General features: G+C 33.0%; 1 protein-coding gene across 1 annotated transcript in view; it reads right to left on the bottom strand.

The window, feature by feature from the left end:
• Window positions 1–20,956, bottom strand: part of nrp2a (neuropilin 2a) — a 70,502-nt gene that overhangs the window by 22,504 nt on the left and 27,042 nt on the right. The window contains exons 8-12 of the mRNA XM_073842690.1: window positions 13,393–13,537; window positions 11,970–12,319; window positions 11,197–11,341; window positions 1,517–1,600; window positions 894–1,055 (exon numbers count right to left, since the gene is read on the bottom strand). Coding sequence (XP_073698791.1) covers window positions 894–1,055; window positions 1,517–1,600; window positions 11,197–11,341; window positions 11,970–12,319; window positions 13,393–13,537 — 886 coding nt within the window. The remainder of the gene's footprint in view (window positions 1–893; window positions 1,056–1,516; window positions 1,601–11,196; window positions 11,342–11,969; window positions 12,320–13,392; window positions 13,538–20,956) is intronic.

Genomic DNA, 20,956 nt, shown 5'->3' with positions numbered 1-20,956 from the left:
TTGTTTGTTTGTTTAGTGATAGTTGTTCAACAGTTGAACTGCCCGCTGTTCTATAGAAAAGTCCAGGTCCCAAAATTCTTTGATTTTTCAGCTTTTTTGTGTATTTGAACTCTTTCCAACAATGGCTGTATGATTTTGAGGCCTATCTTTTCACACTGAGGACAACTGAGGGACTAATATGCTACTATTACAGAAGGTTCAAACCTTCACTGATGCTTCAGAAGGGAAAAAAACGATGCATTAAGAGCTGGGGGGTGAAAACTTTTGAACAGAATGAGGATGTGTACATTTTTCTTATTTTGCCTAGATATCATATTTTTTTCATTGAGTACTGCCCTTCAGAAGCTACAGAAGATACATGTTTCCCAGAAGACAAAATAAGTTAAATTAACCCTGATCTTCAAATTCCAAAAGTTTGGAAGCCCCCCCCCCCCCAGCTCTTAATGCATTGTGTTTCCTTCTGGAGCATCAGTGAGTGTTTGAACCTTATATAATAGTTGCATATGAGTCCCTCAGTTGTCCTCAGTGTGAAATGATGGATCTCAAAATCATACAGTTATTGTTGGAAAGGGTTCAAATACACAAAAATGCTGAAAAACCAAAGAATCTCTGGGACCTGAAGGACTTTTCTGAAGAACAGTGGGCAGTTTAAGTGTTCAGGACAAACAAGGGGCTCATGAACTAAACAAAAAAAAAAAAACACAGCTGTTGATCATTCAGGTAACAATACAGTAATAATAAAATAAAATATAATATAATACTTTAGTGAGAGATTGTTTTTGTAAACGCTCTGCCTTTCCAAGCATAAACACAGACGAGAGCCTACGGGCATGACGACCTCTGTATGCTTGTGAATGTGTATGTGTGTGTTTGTGTGTGTGCGTAATGCTTACTGTTTGAGCCCATGGAGAGATCTTGACTCTGACCCAAGGCGGTGCTTTTGCTGGAGCTGTGTAGCGCCCAGCTGAGGTCAGAATCCGGGTCAAGGGTCCAACCACACAATCCTTGCTCAAAATCACACAGTCCTTTGTGAGACGGTAGGGCAGCGCTGGTAACTGACGGATAGAATGCATCAATACATTCGCATTAATATTCATCAACCCTGGCAAAACATTGGAGGGCTAACGGCACTTAAAACTAAACTGAGCTCTGACCTTTGACCTCAGCTGCATCAGTGTGCAAAAATATAAAAATCACAAAAACTCTGCCAAAGAAGCCACGGAAAATCCTGATAGTGCATCTTATGTTTAAGGGATATGGATATTTATTGAATAAAAAAAGTGGAGAAAAAAGTGCAAGTGCTCACAGGTCACATGCATGTATTTATATTGTTCTGAAATATTATATTGGACCTTGTGCAAAGCAAAAGCAAAGTTTCCCTTGAGAAAACACATGTGTGCATGGTAGACTGATTTCCATTTCACATATGCATGCAACAACAACCTAAATATTGATGTGAAATGTATTCATGCATTCAAAAAATATGCATGCATTCTGCGCTTAGATCTAAACCAACCTGGATTGGGTTTCTGTGTTGTAGTGGTTTCCACAGAGGCGGCTTGAGTCGGTTTGGATGTCTCTACGGCTGGTGTGGAGGTTTCTGCAGAGGAAACACATAATTAACAATCTTATCTAAACCCAGACCAGAATGCATTTTCATTCTAACAAATCTCTTTTTCTTCCCATTTCAAATGAGATTCCCTTTCATTTTAATTATGCAGCCAGCCATGAGTCAGATGCTCATAAATTAAATCATAAAGCTCCAATCTCTGAATTTATGCCAGCACAGAGGCGGGCATAAACTATGTGCACAGTATGCAATGCTGTGCAAAACTATAATTTTGTCCCCATATTGCCTGCAGGTCTTTGCATCTGTCTTAAATGATGACATCAGACTGATGGATGGCGTTGCTTTAGGGAGAAAAACCAGACAAGCCATGGGGTGTTGAATGACAACAACACATGTATACATACACGCATACTAATTTATAGGACCTTCAATCCATTATGCTTGGCGAAAAAAAAAAATTAGCTGTTCAAAAAAAGTGCAAGAGAGTACATTTTGCTATGAATTTTAAGTTATTCAGGCACCAAAACACCTCTAATGCTTTAATGCTTGAAACGTTTTCACCATTAAAATAAGAATCTGCTAGAATCCATAATCTGTCAATAGGGTAAATAAAATAAAATAAAATAAAAACATGTACTCTGAAAATAATTATTATTTTAAATAAATAATATCACATTAATATTAGTAATTATGAATATTATGAAATGCCTCCAATAATGCCTGAAACATTTTCACCATTAAAACAAGAACAAACATAATCTGTCAATAGTAAATAAATTAAAATAAATAATATAAATATATATATATATATATATATATATAAATAAAACGAAATAAAATAAATAATAAAATAAAATATGTACTCTGAAAATAATAGATTTTATTTAAAATAAATAATATTGCATTAATATTAGTCATTATGAATATCATTTTCACCATTAAAACAAGAGCTAACATAATCTGTCAATAGGGAAAATAAAATAAAATAAAAATATGTACTCTGAAAAAAATCATTCTTATTTCAAATAAATAATATTATGTTAATATTAGTAATTATGAATATTATTAAATGCCTCCTATAATGGGGGATAAAAATAAAATAAAATTACATCAAATAAAATTACATCAAATAAAATAAAATAAATAAAAAAACATTTAAAATAATCATTATTATTTTAAATAAATATTAAATAAATGTATAATATAATGCCGGAATATTTTTATCATTAAAACAAGAACAAACATAATGTCAATAGGGAAAATAAAATAAAATAAAATAAAATGTACTCTGAAAATAATCGTAATTATTTTAAATAAATAATATTACATTAATATTTATAATTATCAATGTTATAAAATGTATAATATAATGCTAAAACATTTTTATCATTAAAACTAGAACAAACATAATCTGTCAATAGGGAAAATAAAATAAAATAAAATGTACTCTGAAAATAATCGTTATTATTTTAAATAAATAATATTGCATTAATATTACTAATTATGATTATTATGAAATATCTCCTATAAAGTTTTCACCATTAAAACATGAACATAATTTTGTCAATAGGGTAAATAAAACTAAATCAAATAAAAACATGTACATTAAAAATAATCATTACTATTTTACATAAATAATATTACATTAATATTTATAATTATCAATGTTATAAAATGTATAATTTAATGCCGAAATATTTGTTTAATTAAAACAAGAACAAACATAATGTCATTAGGGTAAATAAAATAAAATAAACTAAATAAAAATATGTACTCTGAAAATAATCATTATTATTTTAAATAATATATAAATAGTGGATAAAATAATAGTTTAGCAATATTGTAAATGACCTGGGAAACCAACAGAATCAAGTGAAAAGGTTTCAGACTTAAATAAGTACAGAAGCACATCTAGCGTACAAACGCAACGGTCACTCACAGTAGTTTTTGCAAAGGAAGCGAATCGGTGCATACATTAATATTTTGAATTCATAAAAGGTGAGCCACAGCTGGTGATATTTGTCACTGTAATGCCATGGCCTTTTCTGAAGCAATTAGCCAGCTAATACCACTTCCTCTGCCCTATCGCTAACTGCCTTCCTTGCTACGCTGTCCTCTTCCCTCGATCATTCTTTCATATGCCTCCACACCTGCAGTCTGCGTCCATTTGTTTTTCTTTGTCTTCTGATTCAATTAGTGCAGGGATGACGGATAAATATCATCACCTGTGCGGGACTACGCTCGTACGCACGTGTGCAAACACTCTCCACGCCTTCAAGATGCTCTGTCAGTGTTTAAAGGTCGCTGTGTGTCACGGTGTAATGATTTTGACCTTTCAGAGATGTGACAGTTGTGTCAGCACAACAGACAAGACAAATATAGGGAACGTTGTCACAAACCGCTCACTGTACTTCTACCGTCACACTACAAGGCTGTTCTAAAAGGTGGGAAGGATAATTATGCATCCTTCCAAGTCAACAACAGCTTTGCATGTAGATTTCACTGCAATCCCAGAATGCACTGTGATGGGCTTTCTAAATATTTTGAACCAAGATGGCTGGGCGAGTCTATACAAAATTAATACAGAAAAATATGGATACAAAAAATTTATTATTTTACGTATAGAGTGTCATGTGCATGTTTTTTTAATATTATATATTTATATAATATACAATATATATAATTTAAAGTAGCTTTTATTTTTGTTTGTTCGTTTTCAATTATTTGTAAAATTTTTGTCTTTTTTTTAAATATTTCTACTTAGCTTAAATTATTTTTTATTTTAGTCTTAACTTTAGAAATGTAACTTATTTGCGTTAGTTGCCAGAGTAACTTCTCAATTTTTTTTCATTTAATTTTTTTTTATTATATACTGTTATAGTATTTATTAATCATTTAATGTAGCTTTTTTTTTTTTTTTTTTTTTTACATTTTAAGACTTTTTTTACCAGTTTTATTTTTATTCGTTTTTGTCTATTTAAAATATTTCTATTTAGCTTAAATGATTTTTATTACTTTAAATTGCTTTAACTTAAGGAGTTAAATTTGTTTCAGTTAGCTACCAAAGTAAGTAAGTAAGTTCTTCAAATTTAATTACTTTTGTTATTTTTATTACTTCTTGACTTTTAAAATATTTCTGTTTAGCTTAAATTATTTTTTATTTAACTTTGAACTAACTTTCAACTTCAACATATTTTAGTTAGTTGGCAAAGTAACTTCTCAAAGTTTTTTACATTTAAGTTTTTAGTATTTTTTATTATATACTATTATAATATTCATTAATCATTTAAAGTAGCTTTTTTTATTTTAAGTTTAAGTATTTTTTGTAACTGTTTTTGTCTATTTAAAATATTTCTATTTTGCTTAAATTATTTTTATTTCAGTTTTAACTTTAGGAATTCAGTTTATTTCAGTTAAAACTTTACATGTTTTTTATTTTATTACATAATATTATAGTATTTATTAATAATTTAAAGTAGCATTTATTTTTGTTTTTAAGTTTTCAATTTTAATTGTATTTTTTTAGCAATTTTGTTATTTTTATTAGTTTTTGTATTTTTAAAATATTAAAAAATATATTTTCTATTTTAAGTTTGAGTATTTTTTTATTATTATTCTATTTAGCTTAAATTATTTTTATTTAAATTTTAATTTTAGGAACTCAATTTATTCCAATTAATTAAAAGTAACTTCTCATAGTTTTTGACATTTCATTTTTTTTTTTTTTAGATTTTTATCTATTACTTTATTTCAATTACTAAAGAACATTTTTTATTCAATATTTTTAATATTTTTATATATTTTTTTATACTTTTTCATATTTTTAAATTACTGAATTTATAGAATTTTCTTTTTGTGTGCATTTGCATATATGTGTGTATGTGAACTATTCCTTTAATGGCAAATTCATTAAATGCATTAACTGTTAAATTTAGTAGCCAACATATTCTGAAAGTTTAATAATCCAAATTGTAATAATTTTAAGAAATATAGTAAAACAAACAAAAAAAAATTAGAAAAACAGAAAAGATAAGTAATTTTCTGGCAGGACATTATCCTCCAAGTTACAATGATTTTATTTAACCCTAAAGCATAATACAATGTAATGTGTAATTCAAAATCCGGATACAAAAATCAATACAGAAAAATCCTTAATAATAATAGTACACTACACACTATTTTTATAGACATTTCCTAGAGTGAAGGTTATTGCAGTTTCAAAATGGCTGTGTATGTTATCCGTCTCTTTAAAGCATATATGTAACTGAACACCTCACCGCAGGCTGCAGTTGCTTTAATGTGATTAAGACTAGCGGGAAGATCATTGCCTCCAGTTTGTGTGTGTGTGTGTGTGTGTGTGTGTGTGTGTGTGTGTTGTCTGAGTGTGTTGGAAGTAATGGGAAGTAAGCCGAAGAAATGAAAGCATATTATTGATAGCTGTAATCTGTCTTCCATCCATTCCTTTCTGCTCCCCCTTCCTCCGCTCATATCCCATCATTCTCTGCTCTACTCTTGTCCTGTCATTTCTGCTTTCATCATATTCTCACCCTTCCTACAGGAAAGCTGTCACATTGTTCTCCAAAGAGCCTGATTCAGCAAACAATTCTAAATCAATAATATAAAATAGATAAATAAATAAATAACAGAGCTTCATTTATGCATAAAGCTTTTCTGCATATTTCAGCCTGCCAATCACAGTAATAGTGCATGCTGGGAAAATAAAGAGCTGCCTTCAGGGCCCCATAATTTACCTCAGAGTCATGCAAAGAATTATATATTATATGCATTTGATCACTTCATGATGAGCATATAAAACCTGAGGAACTAAGAAAATGCTCACATGACGAACATGGCTGAGATAAAATACAAAAAGACTGATATAATATCTGATACTATTTTGACAAACACAAGAATTAAATTTCAATGTAACTTTAAATGTAATATTTAAATTAAAAAATAAATATTGCTGCAAACAGCGATTACTGGGGTTCAAGCGCTTTAAGGCATTTAAGCACATATGAAAAAAGACACTATGTAGCAAGCCTTATTTCATAGGACTTTGGGTAAATTTGGACAGGCCCCTTTTCTAAAATGACACTGTTATAGCTTCCCAAAGAGTAAATTTCAAAATATTTGATAATTATTGACCTAGAGGGTCCAGAGAATTGTACTGCAGTGGGGTTTTTTTCGAGATTAAGCGAAAAACCTAGGACTAGTTTGCAAAAGTAGTTTTTTTACATCTTCTCAATCATTTAACAAACTATTTGATTGACAGCAGTGGTTTTAGAGGCAAAGTTGTCCAGAATGAGGAGTTTTGTCACGTGATATGAATATTGCATATATGTGAGGAAAAAACAAGCAAAGCACAATCGTTTATATCCTCGAACAACGCGATATCGCCCCCCAGTGGGCTATTTCTTTCACATTTCTCAGAGACCTTTGGAGCTGTGAGTCGAACAGGCCCACCAAGTTTTGTTCCAATCAGACTTCGTTAACCATGTCTAACAGGTGCTCAAACTTATGCAAATGTCCTTATAGAGACTTGTGTCATTTTGGACCAAGACCGTGCACAGCGGTTTTCATGTTGATAGGACAAATGGTCACATAGGTATAGCCATTTTTATGTTTTGACCCTATTATAGCGCCACCAATTGACCAAGTGACAATTTTTGTCCTGCGACCTTAGATCTGAATTTGGCGGAGATATCTCATTCCGCTCAGGAGTTGTAGGCATTTTACTAAAAGTGGCCCTGCCCCTTTTGAACATTTTTGCGCTCCTTTGCGACGGTGAGTTGAAAGACACTTTTTTTTGATAATTATTGATATTCGCTCTTTCTGCACTGGTTTGGTTCTGATTGGGTGAAAAACCCAGGACTAGTTCACAAAAGTAGGTTTTGCAAAAAAATCCAAAATACCTATTACGTTCCACGTGTGCTTTGTGTATATTTCGTTTTTCTCATTTGTGTATATTTCGGTTTTCTCATCACTCCCCCATCTTTGTGTTATTTCTTACTCCTTTCTAGGTCTGTGTTTATTTGCTGACCAGACTGTCAGTCATCGTTATGACACCATCACGTCTGCCAATCAAACATTTAAATTCAAATATAACTAACTTCAAATGTAACATTTTCTAAAGAATCAAGCAACCACTCAGAACACCCCAGCAACACCCTAGCAACCACTCACTGTGTCACTGTGAGATTTGTTTATCTACAAGTACATACTAAGTAACACAGAGTGGGCAGGTATATTTTGCATAGACAACAACAGCTGTTCCGTGGGATGAACATGTATAACATATGAGTTTGTGCGCGTGGGAGAGAGAACATGGGAACTAGTGTAATATGGTCTCTGATGAGAAACAGAAAGAGGAGGAGAAGTGAGAAGAACAGGACCAAAGGAAAAACATTTACACAGCAAGAACACTCCCTGAAAGCAAATGGTGGGAACAGAGAGAGAGACTGAGTAGAAAACAAGAATGTTAAAACAAAAGAATGGAATTGAGAGAGAGGCTGTGCTTCTTAAAGGGACAGTTCACCCAAAAATTTATTTATTCACCTTATATAAAAATATTATACCTTAACACACTGAACTTCCATACTTCACAACTTGCGCTGAAAAAAATGCTGTATAGTATTCTGTATAGTATACTATACTGTATAGTATATTCCACTACTGATTACAGACTAACTGTAGTTAGTAACGTAATCTTAATCATTTTAGGTAATGTATTTGACTACTTTTAGATTACTTCTTTAAAGGTCCCATATTGTCAAAATCGAAATTTCCTGGCTTTTTTCATGATAACTGAGGTCCCGTTCGTTCCCGTAATTTTCCGGAATCAGCACGCATTGTGAAAGGGGCTTTACTAAAGCAACAGTTACGTAGCTTACTGCATTCGGTGTTTGAAAAAGAAAAAAACATTAATGATCATTCTGAAATATCCTGTTGAGTACCTCCAAGCAACAGCAGGCTAGGCTCTGGGCTAGGCTACAGCATACATGACCGTAGCTACTTGTGATTGGCCTGGCTGTGCGTCACTCAGAAAACAACAGGCCAATCAGAAGAGAGGCTCATGAATATTAATTAGATGGGCCAAAATCGACCTGTTCTTGATAGAGCTCCTAAAAAAGAAGCTGTAAAAATAAATTGGAGATGGATTTTGGCACTTATACCGCAAATATATATTCTTAAGGACATCAACAACTAAAATAAACCTCCAGAAATGTGTACAATATGGGACCTTTAAAGCAGACTTATTACTTACCGTTTCCTAAACAGGGCTGTGCCTTTACAGCTCGTACCTCAAATTCTCTGTCATAAAACATCTATTTTGTTTTGATTAATATGCCTATTGCACTGAAATCATGCGTTTTAAACCATATTAGTTTAAACTTCTGATATAGGATTTTCTGAGCACATCTAAAGCACGCGCAAAGAAAGCAACTGTCACACGGCATGTGAGTACTAAACTAAGTTCTCTTTCATGTCTTACTGCGCTTAAACTGTCAAATACACACAAGTTTATGCTAAAAACACAGGAGTTACAAAAACAGTCTGTTATATCTGTGAAGGTAAACAGCTGGGAAAGAAATCTCATGTTTATATTAGATCTGTGTGACAGAAGTGTAATATACAGTAAATAAATCAATAAATCCACTGCTCTCTTGTCTCCTCTGAGGCTGGGACTCTAAATAGTGTTTTGTGCTGATCTGTGCAGTCAAAGACAGAACAATTAGCATGCTTTGCTCAAACTATTGACATAACAAAAGGACGACACCGTATGTGAAAATGTGCAGATTAAGGGGCGGTTATATTATAATAAGATCCCCTTTCTACGTCATCTGAGCGGCTCGATTTTTCAAAAGCCTGCAGAGAAAGGCTTACCAAAACAGAGTTACTGGGTTGTACTTTTTCACGTTTATAACTGATACCATTACTGAACTGTCACATTTTATAAACGTGAGACTTTCTACATTTGCAATGCTGATCAATCAATCCATGTTGAAGGTTTTTGAGCATTTGGTTTTTGTACCTAAAAGTGGAGCATACTGTACATTTGCATACACACACACACACACACACACACACACACACACACACACATACTCAATCAGATGTATCTCCAGCAGCTCTATGATAAATTATACAACAGAGAGGATAACTGGCACAGAGGGTAGCCGTCTGATTATAGTAGTGCTGCGTGAGTGTGTTTGTGTAAGTGTGGCTTTCATGTTTATAATATTGTAGATGTGGGAATGCATTCGTGCAGGTTGATGCTCTAGTAAGTCTGGTCAGATAGCGACAAACAATCCAAAATAATTGATTATAACAGCTGCTCCAACAGGAAACAAAAAATTATTTTATTTCTCTAAGTAGCTTCTAAAAAGTAACACTATTAAATGGTGAGAAATAGATCCCAGGACTTTTACAAGAGTTTCCTTGTATTATGTTTTCAGAAGAAATCTCAAAACAACCTCGAAATGAACTTTTCCAATAGAAAAGTGCTATCAACATCTATTTAATTGCTCTACATTCAGCATATTAGAATGATTTCTGAAGGATCATTTGACATTGAAGACCGGAGTAATGATGCTGAAATTCAGCTTTGCTTTGCAGGAATAAATTCTGTTTTAAAGTATATTTAAATAGAAAATCACTATTTTAAACTGCAATAATATTTCACAATAATACTGTATTTTAAATCAAATAAACGCAGCCTTGATGAGCAAGACTTACTGATCCCAAATTTTGAGTGGCAGGGTATTTCTTCAAAGAGAAAAATCTAAAACAAAGATAAATGGGAATACACTACCTGTGTTTAAATAAATTGATATGTTCATTTAGCAAGGATGCATTAAACTGATCAAAAGTTACACTAAATGCGTCTATAATGTTACAAAACAAAATCTGTTTCAAGTAAATCCTGTTTATTTGAACTTTCTATTCGTCAAATAATCCTTGAAACATAAAAATCATGTTTTTTCATAAAAATATTAAGCAGCACAACAGTTTTCAACATTGATAAAACTATGAAATGTTTCTTTAGCAGCAAATCAGCATATTAGACTGATTTCTGAGGGATCATGTGACACTGAAGACTAGAGTAATGATGCTGAAAATTCAGCTTTGCATTGCGGAAATAAATTACATTTTAAAATATATTAAAGTCAAAAACAGATTTTTTAAATTTTAATGATATTACCACTTTAAATGTAATTTAAAAAATCTTACCAACCCCTTTTGAACAATAATGTTTGCAGCACACACACAACTGAGACATCACACTAAAGCCTTACAAAATTCATCCAGCCTCCACCAATTTTTAATGGTTGTTTTCTCCTATCCACCTCGCTTAGAGACAATCCCTGTTTCCATGTTTCTATTTTCTCTTCACATCAGTCTATCCATTTTCTTTTGCTTCTCCCCACCAAAAATGAGAAAAAAAATGAAAACATTGCACAAGCTGAAATAGCTTTCAGCTGACGGTGCGTTTCTGAGCAGCTGCTCAGTGTCAGTTGTAGAGACTGAGAATAAATTTCACCCTACAACTGGAACTGCCCAATCCTCACCGAGTAAGTTAGCTTATGATTTCACAACAGTGCTGCAGGTTGAGAGCCTCCTACCTGGCAGGTTGCAGCCCAGGACTTCCATTCTCATTCCGATCCCTGCCGGAGACCAGCGCTCTGGATAGATGCGGATAAACTGTGCAGCCAGTTCCTCGAAACGCCTCAGCTCTGGGGTGTCATAGTGTGTGTTCCCCTCAAAAAGCTACAGAAAGAAAATGTTTTACACACACAGTGAATGTAGGCATCTAAACAGGTAACACAGGTGTGGTTAACCTATGATAATTGATCAATTGGACTTCCACCTAGTAAACATGGTTTTTGACTTTTTGAACACATATGTGACCCTGGACCACAAAACCAGTCTTCAGTCGCTGGGGTATATTTGTAGCAATAGCCAAAAATACATTGTATGGGTCAAAATTATTGATTTTTCTTTTATGTCAAAAATCATTAGGAAATTAAGTAAAGATCATGTTCCATAAGGATTTTTTGTAAAATTTTTGTAAAATTCCTACTGTAAACCTATCCAAATGTAATTTTTGATTAGTAATATGCATTGCTAAGAACTTAATTTGGACAACTTTAAAGGTGATTTTCTCAGTATTTTGATTTTTTGCACCCTTAGATTCCAGATTTTCAAATAGATGTATCTCGGCCAAATATTGTCCTATCCTAACAAACCATACATCAATAGAAAGCTTATTTATTCAGCTTTCATGTGATGTATATATCTCAGTTTTGTAAAATTTAACCTTATGACTGGTTTTGTGGTCCAGGGTCACATATGTTGCATATGTTTATATTACATGCACTCTGGATAAATCAAATACCTTGGGCATGCTAGTCTTGCTATCCATTACAAAGTTCCAGTCTTTCCCATTCAGGCTGTGTGCTAGACGGTACTTCCGAACGAAAGCCCGGTTCTCTGAGCTGGTTCCTCCTTCCCCACTTCGCGCTCCTTGGGTTATCACTCCTCGCACTGTCTTGGGTATCCCGAGGTCCACCTGGAGCCATTCTTCTCCAGCTATAGGCTGAGCAGGGCCGGGAAACCATCCTGATCTACTGGCCACCAGACGTGCTGCTCCAGGAGCCCAGTGAAGGTCCCTTACTGAGGAGGCTGTGATCTGGGAATCAGGGAGGAGTCCGGACAGCATTCCCTGGAGCTCCGAACAAGGAGCATCTGAGACAAAGGGTAACGAGAGAGAAGTATATTATTATATATTATTATACTTTTCCAAAAAACAACAAAATGCATGGTTAATTTTCATGTCATTGCTATTCAACCTGATGTGATGTGTTTTGCTGCTTTATAACAGAATGTACACAACACACATTTTGAGCTCTACGACATTTTCTACGGGGAACATTTTTAATGTTCATTTATTTATTTATTTTTTATTTTCAAACAGACAATCATAAAGATACACTGCCGTTAAAAATTTTGGCATCAGTAAGATTTTTTTTTTTTTTTAAAGAAGGTCTTTTGCTCACCTAGGCTGCGTTTATTTGATCAAAAATACAGAAAAAACTGTAATATTGTGAAATATTAATACAATTTAAGATAACTGTTTTCTATTTTAATGCACTTTAAAATATAATTTATTACTGTGATGCAAAGCTGAATTTTCAGCATCATTATTTAGTCTTCAGTGTCTCATGATCCTTCAGAAATCATTCTAATATGCTGATTTATTATCAATGTTGGAAACATTAATATTTTTTGGAACCCTTGGAACCCTTTTTCAGGATTCTTTGATGAATAAAAAATCTGAAAGAACAGCATTTATTCCAAATACAAGTCTTTACTATCAGTTTTGTCAATTTAACACATTCTTGCTGCATAAAAATATTAATTTTGTTCAGAAAAGAACTGACTGACCCCCAAATTTTGAACAGTGTATATTGTTACAAAAATATACATATTTTAAATAAATGCTGTTCTTTTAAACTTTTTATTCCTCAAAGAATCCTGAAAAAAAGTAGCACAAGTTCCAAAAAAAAATCTAAACAACAAATTTTCCAAATTTGATAATACGTCAGCATATTAGAATCTTAAAAATAGAAAAACGTTATTTTAAATTGCAATAATATTTCATAATATTACAGTTTTTCTGTGTTTTTGATCAAATAAATGCAGCCTTGATGGAAATACTTCTTTAAAAAATATTAAAAATCTGACTGATCCCAACCTTTTGAATGGCAGTGTACATTGTATGTAAGATAAAAACAAACCATGTGACTTTAAACGCTCACCTGTAATTTGGCAGCCATAAAGCTCAAAGCGTAACGCAATCCCATTATTCCACACCTGTGGTCGAATACGAACAAACCGGGCCAGAACAGGCTGAGGAATACGATTCAAAACCACCTCAGATGGGTCAGTGTTGGCATGGAAAATCTGCAAAGACAGAAAACACATAGCACTGAATACACTTGCTAGTGCTACAAAGCATCAACAAATCTGTTCACAAATTTTTTTTAACAAGTGGACTTTTTTCCACACTAGAAAGAGTTTTTCCCAAAGGAAGCATGTTCTTTCATGATATTCCTATCTCAGATTTTTGTCTTTCTTTACACAAAATAGTCAGGATCAATGAAAAGGAATACTATTCCTCTCATTTTAAGAGGTATTCAGCTGAAGGACATGTTAGTTTGATATGTATCCGAATCCAAGCCATATCCAGTAACTAGAACATGTGTTAACAACCATTTGTTGAATAGAAACACCATAGCATTTACTTCAGAAAATGAAAAAAAAAAAAAATGTAATTTTCTCTTTGCTGTTATCTTTTTTCCCAAAGACAACCCTTAAAACATGTTACAAATTAAAGGTGGGGACATTATAAACTGCTGCGATAAAACTCTCTCAGACACATACCTCAAAACCACAAGAAATCCTACAGTTTCTCTGTAAAGCGTGATAAGGGATAGATTAAACTGAACACCAGTGAAAAATCTCTATAGATAAGAGAGGAAGTTCCCATGTAGAGACGAATGGTTGACAGATAACAGAAATGTAAACCAACATAACCTCAAAATGAGGAAAACACAAGAATGCACTGTTTGAGGTTTGAGTTACATAATGGTATTACGACAAGATGTGAGCTATCAAAGGAATTATAACTGCGTAGACATGCTTTAAAGAAGCAAACAACATTTCTAAAGCTAATTTTAAAGCTAACTGCACAGTTGTCACAATGATGTATACAACAGTCTAACAAACAAGAAGTTAATATTAAGTAACTTAAATTTTTGACACAATATTAAAAGTTAAACTTAGACTTAACTCCAAACAAAGCCGTGGCAGAATCATAGTTGTGTTTCTAAAAGAATCAGTGATTCAGATGATTCAATGACTTACGTAAATGCGGTTTGTTCAATGACTCATGTTTATTTCCTAAATGTTTTTGAACTAACTAACTTTATGACTTTAATTATTTTAATGACTCCTTCATAAAGATGGTCTTTGCACCAACTGGATGAGCAAATATTCAAAGAATGATTCATAAGGGTTAAGAACTTGTTTAAGTCCTGAATGAATCAGTGATCTTGAATGAATTGGTTGAATAAATGACCCAATCAATGTTGAAAGTATCTTGATTTGAAGACCAGTCTTGTGTTTTCTTCATGAATAAATGACTGGTTGAACCAAACGGTTCAGTAAATGATTCAATGACTCACTCATAAAGACGGTTCTTTTGAACAAACTGGATGAACAAATTATTCAAAGACCCATTCATAAGGTCTAGGCACTTGTTTAAGTCTTAATGAATCAGTGATCTTTAATGAATTGGTTGATTAAATGACTTAATGACTTCATGAAGCTATCTGGATTTTTAAGACCAGTCTTGTGTTTTCTTCATGAATGAATGACTGTTTTAAACAAAATGGTTCAGTAAATGATTCAATAACTCACTCATAAAAATGGTTCTTTTGAACAAACTGGATGAGCGAATTTATTTAAAGAATGATTCATAAGGATTAGGCACTTGTCCAAGTCCTGAATGAATCAGTGATCTTGAATGAACTGGTTGAAAGAATGACTCAATGACTTCATGGCGGTATCTGGATTTTTAAGACCAGTCACACGTTTTCTTTGAACAAAATGGTTCAGTAAATGATTCACTAATAAAGAATCCATTGTTATGTTACAGAACTAAGAGCAGTCATTTGAACTAATCACGAGCGCATTATTTAAAAAAGAGTCACTTTGAATTGGTTGAATAAATGACTCAATGACACAATCATAATGCAAATAACAAATGTGTTCTGTTCATTCATAATTTACTGTAAATGACTCGTTTATAAACAGAGACACTTGGTCACCACCTACTGGTGGATTGATGTACCAAGCTTAAAAAATACACAGAAGACTGGAACTTATGACCGATAAAACGGTTGAAAACACATGACCTCGCACACACACACATCCGCGTTCTTCCATCCACGTGGGAGGCTGAGCGCTGAATGTGTCTTCTTAGCCAACCGAAAACATTCCTCACCTGAGATCAAGTGTAACAGAGGCCAAGATAGGCTGTAAGGGCTTTCAAAAGCGAACGCACACATAGACACACACACAAGTCTCCTGGCTTACTTACAAAGCTGTGACTATGACCGACACCAGTGAGGCAGTGAAACGGGCTGATTAAGTCAAGTGGCACTAGAAAAAGTAGTGGATTAGACGAAGACAAACAAAGAGTCTATTGAGCTTGTTTTCACCACTGTTAAATTTTTCTCCATTCGTTTTTTTCCCCAAGGCCTAAACCTCATTCATCCCCATTGTTCGGCTCATCCTCTCCATCCAGTGGCCACAAGTCACGTCCCATCGAGAGTTACGGCCTCTGGGCAGAGCAATCCATATGGAAGAATCTCTTTTCTGTGCTATACGCTCAAGGCTACAAATGCTCTATCAACTCTGTGTGAGTGTGCTTGTGTGTGTGTGTGTGTGTGTGTGTGTGTGTGTGTGTGTGTGTGTGTGTGTGTGTGTGTATTCCCAGTAGGGGAATTCGGCACACTCACAAAGGACCACACTCATAATGCTTCAATGATGCAGTGACGGAAGGGTGGAGAGGTGGGGGAAGGTTTTCTCGAACCCTTCTTTTAAAATGCTGATGTCGAGTGTGTTGTGGCTGCTGAAGCCAGACAGACAGACAGTTGACTAGACGGGTGACCCCTTTCCAGACGCTGCAATAGGACGCAGTCAGCCGTCCAACTCTGTGGCAAAACATTGTGGCAGCTCCGCAGAGTTCACGGATAACGATGGAAGAGAAGACAGAGGTTAAACGAAAGAGACGGGGAGGAGGAGCGCAGGCTCTGAGAGATGATAACATAGGCCAATCAACAAGACTGAAAAAGCACGGGGGGGGGGGGGAGATATCAGAAATACCAGATGAATTGGGAAAATATGAGAAAGGAGGACTGGCCCACAGCCAGAGTAAATGGCATGTTTAATTTGACAGGATTGAACCCGAGGCTCAGCAGGACTGAAGTAGAGTCCATTCAGTGCAGCTCATTCATTTCTTGTGTTCATTTTACAAATAATTACAAATAGACATAATTTTTTTGAGTTTAAAAAAACTATAATATTTTCATTTTAGTTTTCAAATAATTCAAGTATATCAAATAAATGTAATTAAAAAATGTTTTTCAATAAATAGAAATAATGATACATTTAACGATATGTAGTATTAAAAAAAAATAATGTCTATAGCCTTGTTTAAATACATATATATTTGTATATATGTTATTATGTTATATTTGTTTGTTTATCAGCTTTTCAGCCATCTTTCCTTAACTAAAATCTTTATTTCCTCAAATTTCAATCCATTTTCATCTTAGTTTTACACTATGACAAAATTTTGTTTTATTTACAAATATGAAAAATAACAGTGTAGGCAACACATTTTTGACAATCATTAGTAAAATCTTTTTTATTATTATTATTATTATAGTAAATTATTTGTATTTGTAAATCATTCATAAAAAAATATTTACACAAATTTTTTGTTAATTATTTGTAACATTTGTACATCGACAAATTAATGACAAATTTAATTGTAAAATTAATAAAATCACATTTTTGTTACATTATATGCATATTTTCTTGCAATTAATGTCTGTATTAATTATGCGTAAAACCATTCTTATATTAATGCACATAACAAATTTATTTTAAAATTAACAGTAAAACCATTTGTGAGGAAATTGTACATTTCTGTGTAGATTATTTTTCAAGATTGAAGCACTTTCTCTCTGTTTTGAAACAATGTAGTTGCACACATTTTCCTTGCCACAAAAACTGAAAGAAATGGTTTGTAAAAATTAAATATGTTCTAGAACCTCAAGAATGACCAACATAATGAATAAAATGCATTTCCATTCTTACCAACCTTGTTCTTCTCACATCAAATGGCATCGACTAAAGACTATTAGACATCAAACGCAAGGAAAAGAAATATGGTACAGTTTAAGAGCAGTCAAGGAGGGTCAGAGGTCGAATTGCTTATGGTTAATGCATTCAGGTTTTCTTCACATGCACAGATCAAAGATTCCAACAGTGATCATTTGACCTTTGATCATTTGATCATTTGATCTTTGACCCCTGTCAATAAGCCTAGTTACACAGTTCAGAGGTTAATTTAGATTTTAAAGAGGTCTAAGCAACATGTGATGTTTAAGCCATGTTGAATAATGACCTTTTCCTGTACGAATCAATCTAAGACTATTTTTTTTAGTTGATAATAGGAAATCATTTCTTTAGAACAGGACTTTACCAATAACAAACAGATGCATGGCTCAAAACTTTCTTTCTAGAGTACGTTTTTGTATTTTCTCGGGAAAGGTTGTGTAGCCTAATTTATTACTCTAAATGACCAAATTTCAATAAACCAATAGAGCTATAAGCTGTTTAATTTTTAAGCCTTTCAGTGCCGTAAACAAGATCGAAATCTGCCCGACAACAAGAGAGTTGCCGGTGGGGCGACCCGTGACGGGATGGTCCCGCCCATCCAGCTGAAGTAGAACGCTAGCTAGGGTAACTAAATAATTAAACCTGCCATGTTGTGTCTACGAGTGATAGATCATGAAATTATAAAGACCCTTTCCGCTGTCCCTCCAACGCTAGGAGGTGAAACCTGCGTGGGTCCGTCTCCACCCCTGGGTCGGTCAGAACAGACATCCTACGCAGACTGCTAGGGGACAAAAGGTCTCAAGGTGTTTAAGTATTGATGAAAGTCGTGAAAGAGCAGGTCTAGCAAAAGACATGAGCGGAGAAACTAAGTTGAGAAAATAGTAAATGTGGCCTTTGCTATAAAACTCCCAACTCCTAATGTCTGGTGCTTCAAACACAGCTCTTTGAGGATCGTCTTTTGAAGGCTATGAAACTAGACATCTGAATAAATATCATTTATTTTATTTTATTTTTTTAGTGCCTTTAATCTGTATCATTTACCTGAAGATTGAATTCACAAGTATTTTGTTTTGTTTTGTTTTATTCAGTGCCTTTAGCCTGTATTATTTACTTGGAGGACCTGAAGATTTAAATGCATACATAAATGTAAATGAAAAACATACTCTCCAGTCCAGCTAAACCAGCACTAATTAGATGGAATTAGATAGAACAAAAATGGAAATTCAAGATAAATTCATAAATTCATGCTTTTCATATTTTGCGAAACAAAAACTTTTTTTTTCAAATTTGTTATTTATTTATTTTTAGTGCCTTTAACCTGTATTATTTACCTGAAGATTTGCATACATACATAAATATATAAATACAACTAATAATATATTTAATGTCAAATAAATAAAATATATAAAAAAGAATCATCTAAATAAACACATAATACACTTGTGTACTATTTTAAGCTCTCTGAAAAACATGCTTTTCATACTATGTAAACAGAAACTTTTATTTTGGATGTGATTACTCATGATTAATCAATTTGACAGCACTAATATATATATATATATATATATAAAAAATGTAAAATATTAAATATATATTTTATGGAAAATCCAGCTAAACCAGCACTAATCAGAAAGAACCAAAATGCTAAAATAAATTAATAAATTCACACTTTTCGGCCCCCTTTCCTCAAATTAAATCCTTCTCTAAATTTTTATTTATTTTATTTTTATTTATTTATTTTTTTCAGTGCCTTTAACCTGTATTATTTACTTGAAGGACCTAAAGATTTAAATACATACATAAATATAAATACAATTAATAGAGTACTTAAATTCAAATAAATAAAATATATATATAAAAAAAGAATAATCTAAATAAATAAATAAAACACTTGTGTACTATTTTAAGCCCAAAATTTATTTATTTATTTATTTTTCAATACCTTTAACCTGTATTATTTACCTGGAGGACCTAAAGATTTATCTTCAAATAATTTCAAATAAATTTAGTTAAAAAAAAGTTTTCAATAAATATACTGTAAATAATGATAAATTAAATGTCAAATAATGCAGTACGTACAAACAAACAAATAGATAAAATGTCTAACAGCCTTTTTTCTCCTCAACCAATTTCTTAACTAGATCAGCCAGCTACACCAGAAACAATATGCTGGAAATCCAGCTAAACCAGCACTAATCAGATAGAACCAAAATGGAAATTCATGCTAAGATAAATTCATAAATTCATGCTTTTCAGCAGTCTTTCCTCAAACTAAATCTTTCTATCTTTTCTTTGTCCACCTGTTTCCCTCCCACATCTCTAGATGAAGATGTTGACAGTTGAAGCTGGTTCCGGTTGGTGGCTCACCAGCCTTAAGCAACGTCTTGAAGAGAAGGAAAACAGACAATGTGTGTGAGAGAGAGACAGTGAATGAACACTGAAGTTTTTACTACTCAACAATACCTGCTCCCCTTCAGTGAGCTTTCTCTCAATGGGGGAAAGAAATGACAAAACACACCCACCCCCCTTAATTCCAATTTCTTTTTGTCTTTCTCGCTTTCCATCTTCCTGCATCTTTGTCATCCTTTTTAACACTCCCAATCGTCACTTTTCAGTCAAGAGCAGCAAACACAAAGGCTAAATGGCTTCATATGCTATATTTATCATGTATCAAGTGAGTGTGTGACAGATTTATTACCTGCTGTCCATGAGGGATTTATAGGAATTTCAATAATAAAAAGGATAGGTTGCAATTTTTCATACTTGTGGGACCTTTTTGCCATTTAGTGACTGTATATATGTGAGTGGTATCAAATATTCATGATATGTTTGCAATGAGTCTAGTGTATTTGTGAAATTAAGCAACAAATTAATTCCTAGTCTAGTCACTGGCAAGCACAAGCATGTTAAGGCAGATGTTCAGATTTCAGTAGCAAAAATTGTTTATATATTTATGCTTATGAAAAGACTTGACAGCTCATCTGTGCTCATCTGTGCTTGTACAAACCCAAATCTAACAATACATCCCAAATATAAACAGCCAACATGGTGAAAGTGTCCATATGTCTCTCCACAGAAGCAACTACATGAGTACTTCAGATTTGACAAGGGTAATTAATCATTGTTTAATTAATCATCAAGTGATTCTCTTATGAATAGATAGCAGAAAGAATAAAACAATATAATAAAATATATTTTTAAAAATTAAAAGAAAAATTACTAAGGGTTTTCTTAGAATTGTAATTGTCGCTGTATACTATTTTCCAACCATTATTCATATAATTATAATAATAAACATATTAAAAAGTAAAAAAAATATTATGTTATTATATTATATTTATATATATATATATATATTTCGCTATGTAAAAAGGTAACATGAGATAATATATAGATAGATTGATAGAT

The sequence above is a fragment of the Garra rufa genome, chromosome 6 (assembly GCF_049309525.1).
Source record: "Garra rufa chromosome 6, GarRuf1.0, whole genome shotgun sequence".
Classification (NCBI taxonomy): domain Eukaryota; kingdom Metazoa; phylum Chordata; class Actinopteri; order Cypriniformes; family Cyprinidae; genus Garra; species Garra rufa.
Note: the sequence above shows the minus strand (reverse complement) of the source record. Positions and strands in the feature narration are given on the sequence as shown.